The following is a 13,030-nucleotide window of genomic DNA, read 5'->3' on the forward strand; positions in this document are numbered from 1 at the left end:
GTATCCATTTTTTTTTTATTTTTACACATTTTAGGATGATTTTCAGGTAAGGGCTTATATTTTTAACCCCTTAACGACCAGCCCATAGTGTTTTTACGTCCTCCCGAAGTGGGCTTTATTCTCTGAGGACGTAAAAACATGTGTCCTGCAGAGAATAATGCCCCTCGGGCTGTGGACGTGACAGCTCCATGCTGTCGGTGTCCGCAGGTGGCTGACAGCATGGAGCTGTCATCCCGGGCTGTTCGGAGCCCCCCCCCCGGCATTGCAATCGGCGCTATGCAATGGATAGCGCCGATCACAAAAAAGTAAATAAAAGTGCAATAAAAGTTAAAGATTCAGCTGCTCTGATGGATCGGATCCATCGGAGCAGCTGAAATTACTCACCGAGGTCCGCCTCACGACTCCCCGCTGTTCCGATGCTCTGGGCGCCGTAGCCGTCCTTCTGCGCATGCGCGCCAGGCGGCATTACGTCAGCCGCATGCGCAGAAGGCCCGGCGGCGCGGGAGACTTAAAATCTCCTGGCTCCCGGCTCCTGTAGGTAGCCGGGAGGCAGGAGATGTCAGTGGGGACTGCGGTGAGCGGTCCCCGGTACCGCGATCGTCGTTATACAATGGATAACGACGATCGCGGAAAAGTGAAAAAAAGTGTAAAAAAAGAAAAGTTTCACCTCCCCTCATGGATCGGATCCATGAGGGGAGGTGAAAATACTCACCTCAGGTCCGCCGATGTCCTCCGGCCGGTGTCGGGACCCCCCGCTGGCTTCTGCGATGTGCCGATGCGGCGCGCATGCGCAGAAGCCGACGAGCCCGGCAAATTCAAAATCTCCCTGCACCCGGCTGTCACAGTTAGCCGAGTGCAGGGAGATATGACTGGGGACCGCTGTATGCGGTTTCCAGTCATATGATCATCGTTATCCATCAGATAACGGTGATCATATAAAGTTAAAAAGTAAAAAAAAAAAAAAAAAGTTAAAAGTAAAAAAAAGTTTAAAAAGTTAAAGTTTCATCTCCCCTTATGGATCGTATCCGTAAGGGGGGATGAAATTACGTACCCAAGGTCCCGGATTTGTTTCCTGGTGGGATGTTGATCCACGCATCTTACCCCAGCTTCGGCGCATGTGCCCGTCAGCATGATGGCGGACGCATGAGCAAAAGCGAAATATTGCCCAAGAAATATAAAATCTCCCTGCTGCTGGCTACAAAAGGTAGCCAAGAGCCTGGAGATGTCACGGGGAGCCGCGGTATGCGGTTACTGGTCACGTGATCGCCGTTATCCAATGCATAATGGCGATCACGTAAAAGTTCTTTAAAAAGTGGCAGTTTCATTTCCCCTTGGGGGAGATGAAACATCTTCTCAGAGGCTTCCGCATTTGAATCCAGATGCGATTATCCTCCATGGACCCTTCCGGCTGCTGCGCATGCGCCCGCCGGCAAAATGCCGGACACATTCGCAGGAGCCGGGAAGCCCAGGAAATTTTAAATCTCCTTGCTCCCAGCAACCAATGGTCGCTGAGTGCTTGGAGCAGTGACCGGTGGCCTCGCTGAGCGGTCCCCGGTCACGTGATAAAGTAGCGATCTAACATTAGGCCGGTCACGCGTGACCAGAGAGGAATTACAGGTTCTGCATGCGCTTGATCAGTGGTAATCCACGGATCAATCACATGCATTGGATTACACAATTCCCCCCAATTAGCAGGTCGGAATTACGTAATCCACTCGCAGAAACAGAACACAGCATGCTATATTTTACCACGAATATCTGCAACCTAGAGCCCTTTGTGCTCTATGACCGCGGATATACTCGCACCCCATATGCAAACACATTGTGTACGGGCTGCGGGTACTTGAGTCATCTCTAAGCGACGGCACGGGAAATGCAAACAAAAAACCGCCTATGTGAGTAGGCAGTTATGCGCAGTACAACCGTACGCAGGGTCACAGCCGGGCTCACAGCTGGGATACTCTGCAGGCCTCGGCAAGCGGATTCCGCCTACGGCTACGTGAGTCCGGCGTTATTCAGACCGCTACCTGTAATCCGTAATTTACAAGAAGCCCCGGGAACGTTCGTCTTCCTGCAGTTCCAGGAGCAGCTTGTTGAGCGCCTTCTCTGTGAGACCGCTGCACCGCAGCAAGATTACAAAGCCTCACAGCGCCACTTTCTACACCCCATCCCCGCCGCTGAGGTTACGAAATACCCCCCAAAATACATGAGAGGACGGGGGGGATACCCGGTTTTCTTGCCCCATGTGCCCAACCCAACCAGCCTCCGTAATTACCCCTGTCTTCGGACATAAAACGCAGTTTATATTATTACCTTTATCTAATATTTAGGGAATGCCAAAAAATGGGGATGGCGGGGGGGGGGGGGGATTATTTTTAGGAAGCTGCTGCTCATTCAGGGATAGTATTAGCATAGGTCCTGTCTTCAAGAACCCCAACGGTCCTTTTTAGGGCTACATCTGACCATGTGCATTACTGTTGTGGCTGGCTGGGAGCAGTAGTGCACCATTTTTATTTATTTTTTTCATCTCGGACTGTGCAGGCCATTTCATCTATAGCATTCTCAGTCTGCAGTGTATTATACAGAGTTTAGGGAAAGAGCTGCTGCTGATATAGGGAAAGTGTAGGATCCTGTCTTCAAAAACCCCAAAGCTCCTTCATTGGACTACATCTGACCGTGTACATTATACTTTTGGCTTGTCTGGAGTTGTATTGCATCCATTTTTGTATTACGCATCTACGCCTGTTCCCAGCCTTTCAGTAATAGTTTTCTCAGGCTGCAGTGCCGCACAACCAGCTCTCACGGTGAAACTGCACTTAAATATTTCCTAGCCTGCTGCGAACGACTTCATTTATACCGTTCTGTGTCTGCAGTGCATGACACAGAGTGTTGGGACACAGCCACTTCTATAGGGAAAGTTATATACACTATATAGTCCGTATCCTCCATGCAAAAACCCCAAATCTCTGTGAGTAGTAAATTACCCCTAGGTATCAGCGCAAGACAGCGGGTTAATTTTTTCAAGTCACAGCATAGAACCTCTGCTATCTACAAGTCTCTGTGTGTAGTGAATTAAGCCACAGTTGTCAGTGCTATGCAGTGGGGTAACTTATTTGGGCCCTGCTCTATTCTTAATCCACCATGATGAGGAGTAGGGGTAAGGGTCGAGGACGTGGATGTGGATGCGGACGTCCAAGTGAGGGTGTGGGCACAGGCCGAGTTCCTGGTCGTGGTGAATCACAGCTGGCTGCTGCAGGATTAGGAGAGAGGCAAGTTTCTGGGGTCCCCAACTTCATATCACAATTTATGGGTCCACGTGGTAGACCTTTATTACAAACAGAGCAGGTCCTGTCGTGGAGGGCAGAAAATGCATCCAGCAATGTATCGACCACCCAGTCTTCTACGCAGTCCACTACTCCTGGCCTAGGGACTGCAACTCTGAATCCTCTGGCTACTGCTCCTCCTTCCTCCCAGCCTCCTCACTCCATGAAAATGACATATTCTGATGAGCAGACAGACCCCCAGGAACTGTTCTCGGGTCCCTGCCATGAGTGGGAAAAAATGACCAATGCCCAACCTTTGGAAAGTTCCCGGAGTCCGGGTGATAAGGCTGTGAACTTCTGCAACTGTCTCAAGAGCTTTTTGTGGGTGAGGATGATGATGAGACACAGTTGTCTGTCAGTGAGGTAATAGTAAGGGAGGTAAGTCCGAGGGAGGAGCGCACAGAGGATTCGGAGGAAGAGCAGCTGGACGATGAGGTGACTGACCCCACCTGGTTTGCTAAGCCAACTGAGGACAGGGCTTCAGAGGGGGAGGCAAGTGCAGCAGGAGGACAGGTTGGAAGAGGCAGTGAAGTGGCCAGGGGGAGAGGCAGGGCCAGAGCGAAGAATCCCCAACTTTTTCCCAAAGCACTCCCTCGCGGCAAGTCTCCGTGCAGAGGGCTAGGTGTTTAAAAGTGTGGATGTTTTTTAGTGAGACGACCGACGAACAGTATTGTGCAACCTGTGTCGCACGAAGATCAGCCGGGGAGCCACCAATACCAGCCTCACATACGTGCCATGGCTGGCCCACGTCTTCAAACTGGTGGTTTAGCGGTTTCTGAAAAACTGCCCCCACTTGTCTGACCTGCTCGGCAAGGTGCGCTGCGTCTGCGCACATTTATGCAAGTCCACCACGGACGCTGCCATCCTGAGGACCCTGCAACGTTGGTTTCAGCTGCCAGAGCACTGACTTTTGTGCGACGTGCCCACACGCTGAAATTCTATGCTGCACATGTTGGCCAGGCTGTACAAGCAGCGTAGAGCAATAGTGGAATACCAGCTGCAACATAGGCAGCTTAGTGGTAGTCAGCCTCCCCAATTCTTTACTGAGGAGTGGGCATGGATGGCAGATATCTGCCAGGTCCTCGGAAACTTTGAGGAGTCTACCCAGATGGTGAGCGGCAATGCTGCAATCATTAGCGTTACCATCCCGCTGCTTTGCCTGCTGAGAAGTTCGCTGCAAAGCATAAAGGCTGACACTTTCCGGTTGGAACAGAAGATGGGGATGCCAGTATGTCGCTTGATAGCCAGACCACCGTCATGTCTATATCTAAGCGCGATTTTGGAGGAGGAGGAAGAGGGGGAGGAGCAGGAGGAGGAGGGGGAAAAGACAGCTGGGCACACTGCAGAAGGTACCCATGCTGCTTGCCTCTCATCTGTTCAGCGTGTATGGGCTGTAGAGGAGGAGGAGGATCCTGAAAGTCATCTTCCTAGTGAGAACAGCTATGTGTTGCGTACTGGTATCTTCACACACATGACTGACTTCATGTAAGGCTGCCTTTCTCGTGACCCTCACGTTAGACGCATTCTGGCCAACACGGATTACTGGGTGTACACCTTTCTCGACCCACAGTATAAGGAGAACCTTTCCACTCTCATTCCTGAAGAGGAAAGGGGTGCGAGATTGATGCAATACCACAGGGCCCTGGTGGAAAAAGTGATGCTAAAGTTCCCATCTGACAGCGCTAGTGGCAGAAGGCACAGTTCCGAGGGCCAAGTAGCAGGGGAGGCGTGGAGATCAGGCAGCATGTTTAGCGCAGCAGGGGAACACTCTCCAAGGCCTTTGCCAGCTTTATGGCTCCCCAGCAAGACTGTGTCACCACTCCCCAGTCAAGGCTGAGTCGGATAGAGCACTGTAAAAAGATGGTGAGGGAGTACGTAGCCAATCGTACCACCGTCCTCCCTGATGACTCTACTACATACAACTATTGGGTGTCAATGCTGGACACATGGCACGAACTTGCGCTGTACTCCCTGGAGGTGCTGGCCTGCCGTGCTGCTAGCGTCTTGTCAGAGAGGGCGTTTAGTGCAGCTGGGGGAATCATCACAGATAAGCGTACCCACCTGTCAAATGCCAGTGCCGACATGCTTACACTCACAAAAATGAACAAAGGCTGGATTTCCCCAGACTTCTCTTCTCCACTGGCGGAAAGCAGTGGAACCTAATGATTCTTTTCACTGCAACAGGAGAAAAATGCATTCTCCATCACCGGAAAAAAAGGGGTAATTAACTTTGTCAATCACTCTCGGATATTATTACTCCTCCTCCTACTATACCACCTCCTAAAACAGCATGTCATCACGCTGAACTGCCAATTTTTCTCCGGCCCAAAAGGCTCTGCTTACAATTTTTTTACAATTTTTCAAAGTTTCAAAAGTATTGTATTGCTACTTTACCAATTTTTTTCACAGGGCTGCCTCCAGCCTCTGTTACAAATTAAGCAACAGCGAGCTGTATCTTTAAAAGATGTTTATGGGTTGAGCAATTTTTCAGGGGTGCACTTGTACTCTTGGTACACCAATTTTTTGGCCCTCACCTATACTGTTATCTAACTAATTTTTCCGTCCTGCGCCTACACTCATGGTACACCAATGTTTCAGGGGTTCGCTATACTCTTGCTACAGAAATGTTACAGGGGTCTGCCTATACTGTGGGTGCACAAAGACTTCCTATCGCGGTGTTTTACCTATGTGGCACAAATACACTGACTGACTAGGACAGAAATGTGGGCCTTGGCGGAGTGAAACTCTCCCATGTTTGGGCACTCTGATTTCTTCCTGTGTAATACCATCTTTGGGCACTGATAGCATAGGCGAGCCCAAGGAACTCAAAGACTTCCCCTTGCGTTGTTGAGCTATCTGACATCTACACAGAATGAATAGTGTATGGACACATGGATTTCCCATTGCTATGTAACTCAGGGCACCTTGGGTCACACAAGGTGGAGGCTGGAACCGAGCCTGACCCTGGGCCCGCTCAGGTGCTTCCCACACTGACTATTGCGAGTCCTACCTCGGTCACGTTTTTTTGGCCTTGTTATGCCACCTCGTCCTGCTTGGGGTCAGGGGATCAGCACTGGGCAGCATGTATTTTCTCTCGTGTTACCACAGTTATCTGAGACACTGGTTTGGGCCAAACAAAAGGAGCGTTACTGCATTAATGAGACATTCACAGCTGTACTATCATCGGAGTCCGCTTTATGCCCACGATTGCTGAGGGTGTGTGCAGAGGCCGAAGTTCTGGGGGAAATGCAACTGCGCCTGGTTTGGCCCGTGGAACTACTTCCTGGTTCATTCAGTATTTGGAGTGATGAAAGCAACCGCAACTAATTAAATGAGATGTTCACAGCTGTACTAGCATCAGAGCCCGCTTTATGCCCACGATTGCTGAGGGTGTGTGCAGAGGCCGAAGTCCTGGGGGTAATGCAACTGCGCCAGGTTTGGCCCGTGGAACTTCTTCCTGGTTCATCCAGTCTGTGGAGCGATAAAAGCAACCACAACTAATTAAATGAGACGTTCAGCATTGGTCCCATACAAAAATGCTCGAGTTGCCCATTGACTTCAATGGGGTTCGTTACTCGAAATGAGCTCTTGAGTATTACGGAAAGTTTGACTCGAGCAACGAGCACCCGAGCATTTTAGTGCTCGCTCATCTCTAATGACAGGCATCCACATTATCAGTCTAAGGGAATCTTGTCAGATATCCAATGCCCAAATCCCTGGAGGTGTCTTCAAAAGGCACAGGGAGAGAGTCAAGAGGAGAAACCCACAGGTTAAAGACCTCAGTCGCATAAACACAACAAAGTAAAATAATGTTTAAAAATACGCTACTGGAGAATGGATATTAAGCAATGTGAAAGATAGATGCACTTAATTCATAGATGTGTCCTTTCCAAGGTAGGACGCCTCTAATTTCAGGTAGATCCTTGATAATCCAAGAGACTCTTGGGTGGCTTCAATTGATTAATTATTTTATTTAAGGATGACAAACATACATACAGCAAATGTTTTATTAGTGTAGATACAGCTAAAATCAAGTGTATGGGCAGCTGTATAATGACAAAGGGGTTGTACTCACAGGATAGGAGATGACTTGCTGATTGGTGTGGTTTCATTGAAACTGGGCTCCCATATCCTGCTCTCCTGTCACTGTGGGGGTTGCTTCACACACTATTAGAAGTTTCCACTGGACTTCTGAGCACAGAATGACCCGGGATGTAAGTGAAAAAGTTACTACTTATACTCGTATAGATTTGTGGCGAAAATTCAGTATATCAGTCTGCTCAGCTCCTCCTGCTCTATAACATGCCACCTGTCGAAGGATTGCATTTCAGTGCAACACATTCCATTTAGTCTATTTACAAGGGATATATAATTCCTAAACTTCAATGTAGAGAAGGCTTGTTTCACTTATAACATATACTATTATGCTGTTGGCATCTCCTAAACAGTCCGCAATCAAATTCAATAATTGGACTCTGGAGAAGGATGATGAATCAAATGATTGTGACTGAAGAGCTGAATATTGCAAATAAAGATTTTTTTACTCTATTAAGGCCACCTGCAGACGGGCGGGTCAGATCCGGCGGCGAGAATTCTCCTGCAGGGAGGAGCGCGTACTCACCTGCGCCCAGTGGCCCCGGCTCTTTCATGTGCTGGCTGCCGGGCAGCCGGCGCATGCGCAGACCGGAGCCGGCGGCCGGGTGAGTGACGTTTCTGTGCTAGGCTCGGAAATAGGACATGCCGCGTTCTGTTTGCCGCGCGACATTTCGTGCGGCCAAACCGCGGCTGTCTGCATAGGAGTGCGTATTGTAATGCACTCCTATGCAGGCTTTCAGTGTGCAGGCGGTCTAACTTGTGATGACTAATTCACCCATACAATGAGAGTCTTAAGGTACCTTTACACGAATAGACTGTTGGGCACAAAAGCGCCCAACAGCCGTTCTAGCAACTATCACTCCTGTGCTCTTATAGAGAGTCTGTTAATAAAATTTGCGGATGACACAAAACTAGGAGGGATAGCTAACACTGGGGAAGAGAGAATATTCAAAAAGATCTAGAAAAGCTTGAACAGTGGCCATTAAATACCTTGTTAAGTACCATAACAGAATGGTATTCTGATCACATGACCTCAAGGACATTTAAGTTACTGCACTTAAGAATTGTAATTACATTTGTCAGAGACAACTAATAAAACGAATTTCATAAATAATTAAAAAAATAGGATGGTACAAGTAGAAAGAAATAACTTTGAACACAGCGCTCTGACATCACCCACAATTTTACAGTTTTAAATGCGGTGTGTACTTTATATTGTGCATGAAAGGCCAGATGAAGATGCTGATGCGGCGTTGAAACGTGTAGCCAATAAACTACTTTTCTCTGTCCCGGGTCTCCTGTTTCAAGCATGACAAATTTCCACTTCTTCCTGCTGCATTGAAGTCTTGTTGACATAGGTTGCTACCTGTCCATCAGGGAGGCTGCTGTATTTGACAGGCTTCTTGGTGAGTTGTGCAGCTGCATAACCGGTTTAGGTAACACTATGCCAACTGATAATTGTATCCTTGGTATGGTATCCATACTATGCTGCACAATGGAGCGCTATTTTTTTCTGTTTCGAAAGTTCTTGTTGCAACAGAGAACTTTTTGCTAATCCATCAGACTTTATTTGATTTAATTTCACCATTTTAGTTTTCCTATTTTGAATTAAGTTTTAATTTATGAAGTGTCTGTTTTATACTTTCACAGTTTTTTCAGTACATTACAGTCTTGGCTTGGTTTTTAAATGTTTCTGTTAATTGATCACACCTAATTATAAAGTTAAAACTTGGCTTGAATTGACTGACTTTTTTCTATATTTATTTTTACTTTTGTTTTGCTTCTACCTTGCACTATCCTCAGGGAATAAATCCACTCACACACATACTTTAAATAAGCTCATTGCAGAGACGTCTGATACTTCGGAGGGAATATGCTATTGATTTACATGTAGTTGAAAACCCGAGGTAGGTACCTTATTGAAAACAATTGATATAATAATATTAATTATAACTATGTAGATCAATTATTTGTTTTACAATGGTCTGCACTATAGGTTTTAACAAAAAAGGGCATTAAGAAAATATTTATTTTACAGTCAAAGGCTGAAATCCATATCAATATTCAAATATTAACACTAAATCCTCCGATACACTAGTGTATTTAGGTTCGTGCGCTGTCCGTGTTAATTCACAGAGAGCACACAGACCCATTATAGCTTATGTGGGTATGCACACTGACGTCTTTTTATGCAGACCGATAGCCCGCATGGAAAAGCTCATTGCTTGTCCTATTCTTGTCTGTATCATTGATGAGAATTAAGACATCTAAATGCATTTCAGTGTGCAGGCTGTCAATATATTGAACAACAGATGGACAGGTGTCCATACAGTATCCAATGAGAATTGCACCCAAGCTTCTCAGGCACAATTTAGACATACATTTAGGCAAGTGTGTCGGAGGCCTAAGGTCTATGGGCTCATAAAACCTGATGCTCTATATGGTGCCAGCTAAAATAGAAGTGGCATCAAATATGATATATCAATTTGGAGGTATACAGATGTTGCAAGCAGTAAAATGAGTGTAATGCTGTGATAGTTCAATTTTATTCATTGTAGTATATTGTAGTTGGATTATCATAACTTGATGAATGTCAAGTTAACATTTGCTACATTTGTACTTTGGTACAATAAGACTTCATAGAAGCCAACAGTTGCCTTATTATGGCTCTGAACAGCTGGGAAGTTGTAGAGAGATTTAATATAATCATGTTCATGAGACATAAGAAAAGGAAAATGCAAATGGGATATGATTAGCTCAGTTAAATAAGTAGAATTCAAAATTATGTGGTAATACTTAGCTCCTAAAATCCACCAGATATTTTATTGTGCATTGTGGGTATAAGTTAGCCAAGAATCACATACTCGATGTAAAGAATTATTGCAGGTAATGTAGACAGTAGTAAAATCTAATTTGTAGGAAAATAATTAACATTTTGAGTTAAGAAAGTATTTGAAAAAGTAAAATAGCTGGAGATGGTCAGGAGGTCAGAACCTACCAAGCGCTCTACATCTCACAGTTTCCCTACTTCCCATAGAAGTTAAGCAAGCAAGCTTCACTGTTTCTGTACCTCAGTAGCTGCGGAAGCCACACAGCTCGGTGTTCTATGCTGTTTGCATAACTTCAATTTGACTTCTCTGGACTTCTCTAGGAAATAAAATTCTTAGTATTATACTTGCACATAGATAAGGCACACAAAAGTTGCCAGTCCCACCAATACTGGTAGTAGTCCATGCATGCTTACAGCCTGTTAATGATGCCAAATACAGTAAAGCTCAGCAGGCTGTCTTGCACCTCTAAAGAGAATCAAACTGGTACTGCCTCCCCGGGCTGCCCCAGCATATAAAGTTGGACTAAATGCTGCAAATTGGTGGGACTGGCACTCTTGTATGCCTTATCTATATGCAAGTATAATACTAAGCAGCCATTCCTACCAATGAGTGGTAGGCGTGTGAGTGGTTGTTCATCAGTATATTGCACCTGTGCAATGCTCCCTCATATAGCAATTTTTTTGTTATGTGTTGGGATTTCTATACCTGCCTTTGTACTTTGTATCAGTATAACAGTAAGTATGGCTTCCATCTGTGATTTTTGAATTAATGTCTCCTTTTTCTGTGATTTATGCTAGAAATGAGGCCAGAAGAGCCATTCAACAAAACAGAATTTGTATTTCAAGGTTTAACGGATAACCCACTGATACAGTACATATTTTTACTAATATTTCTAAATATCTACTTAATAATAGTTTGTGGAAATGGTGTAATATTTGTTGTTATTTGGCAGAACTCTCAACTGCACACTCCTATGTACATCTTTTTATTAAACCTGTCCATCATTGACATTGCTTCTACCTCAAATATTCTACCAAAGCTTTGCATTATGGTCTTCATACAGACAATATCCTTTGAGGACTGTATAACTCAACTATATCTTTTCATTTCATTTGTTTGCACTGAGGCTTTCCTTCTTGCAGCCATGGCATATGATCGTTATGTAGCCATTTGCTACCCTTTACATTATATTATTATAATGAGTTTCAAGCATACTGTTGGGCTATCTGTTACAGCATGGATGGCTGGACTTTTGAGTCCAGTTGGACACGTTACCCTCATATCAAAAATGTCCTTTTGTGCTTCTCATGTAATTGGTCATTTTTACTGTGATATTTCCCCATTGTTAAAGATCTCATGTAGCAATATATATGATGTAGAAATGTTAACCTATGTGGTAGGGATACTTGTGGGATTTTTTACATTAATTTTTACATTGTTATCATATGTTTTCATCATTTCGAAAATTCTTAGTATCAAATCCAAGCCAGGTCAAGGTAAAGCTTTTTCCACTTGCTCTTCACATCTAACTTGTGTGATTATGTTTTATGGAACAATGATGTGTTTGCACATGAGACCCACATCAACTTATTCCTCTAAATTTGACAAGTGCTTTGCTCTTGTATATGCTGCCTTGGTTCCATTGTTGAATCCTTTCATTTACAGTTTAAAAAACAAAGAAATTATAAAAGGGTTGAGAAAATTTAAGGGCCAAATAATAATAAAAAATCTTCTAACCATTAAAAATTCAATTTAAACTGGAAAATTGAAAATTAATAAGATACCTACTGCAGAGGGTAACCACCATTTTTTAGATGACCGTGTTTGATTAAAAGAAACATTTTAGATAAGTCGTCAAACAGACCAAAGCAAAATGTATGATAAAGAGGAACTGAAAATTAAACTAGAAATATAATTTACTCTTGTATGTTTCATTTGTGTGTGCTATGTATGTTTCAGTGATTAATGCTAATGTCTTGTCAAAGCCACATCATTGATATGTCTTCCATATAATGAAAAGAAAACCCTACCACAGACTTCTTTCTGCGTATATATGCGAGACACAGCCTATTGTTTTCAATTGTCGCGTATATCCCCCCCAGCCCATGCCCAATTACATTGCGTATGGGCTGTGGGTATACTTGTCATTGCTAAGCAACGGCACAGGAAATATTTTAAAAAAAAGTGTACTGCGCATGATCGCCTGCATGAGTATGTGGCCATGGGCAGGACTATTACGACGCCATACACAGCTGTATGCAGGGTCACGGCTGGGTTCAAGGTCGTACAATGCTACGGGAGCCCCACTGCGTTTTATGCTTCTGGCCATGTGATCCCAGCCTACTAGTTACAATTTTCATCTCTTTGTCAGATCTCCCCTCAGAATGGGGTTAACTACAGTATTTACAATATCCAAAACTGAGGGTTTCTTCCCTAGTATAATAAGTAAGAGGCAAGATATACTGATGCTAGGGCCTGTACACTTTCGATAAATACCTTTTAAGGAACCTTTCACATGGGGCAGAATATGCAGCCTGACGCAACGCAAGCCACAGTAAATTCTGCACCACAATCCTCAGGATACCAGAGGATGTTGATGCAGAATTGAAAATGGCTTAAAACCTGCCTGCAATTCTGCATCAAAATCTGCAGTTTAGACCTGCAGATTTGGCCTACTGTGTAATTCTGTTCTTTGTGAGAGGTCCATAGCAGTATCATCGCAGTCTTGTTTAATGTATCTAATTCTCTTCTCTGCGATTATGGAAATCTCTTGCTGCTTGC

The 13,030-nt window shown here is 44.8% G+C and overlaps 1 protein-coding gene across 1 annotated transcript; it reads left to right on the forward strand.

Annotated features, from left to right (window-relative positions):
- Window positions 1-11,048: 11,048 nt before the first annotated feature.
- Window positions 11,049-12,005, forward strand: LOC136626653 (olfactory receptor 5AR1-like). The gene has a single exon (XM_066601671.1). The coding sequence runs from the start codon at window positions 11,049-11,051 to the stop codon at window positions 12,003-12,005; it is 957 nt and encodes a 318-aa protein (XP_066457768.1).
- The last annotated feature ends 1,025 nt before the right edge of the window (window positions 12,006-13,030 follow it).

The sequence above is a fragment of the Eleutherodactylus coqui genome, chromosome 4 (genome assembly GCF_035609145.1).
Source record: "Eleutherodactylus coqui strain aEleCoq1 chromosome 4, aEleCoq1.hap1, whole genome shotgun sequence".
NCBI lineage: Eukaryota > Metazoa > Chordata > Amphibia > Anura > Eleutherodactylidae > Eleutherodactylus > Eleutherodactylus coqui.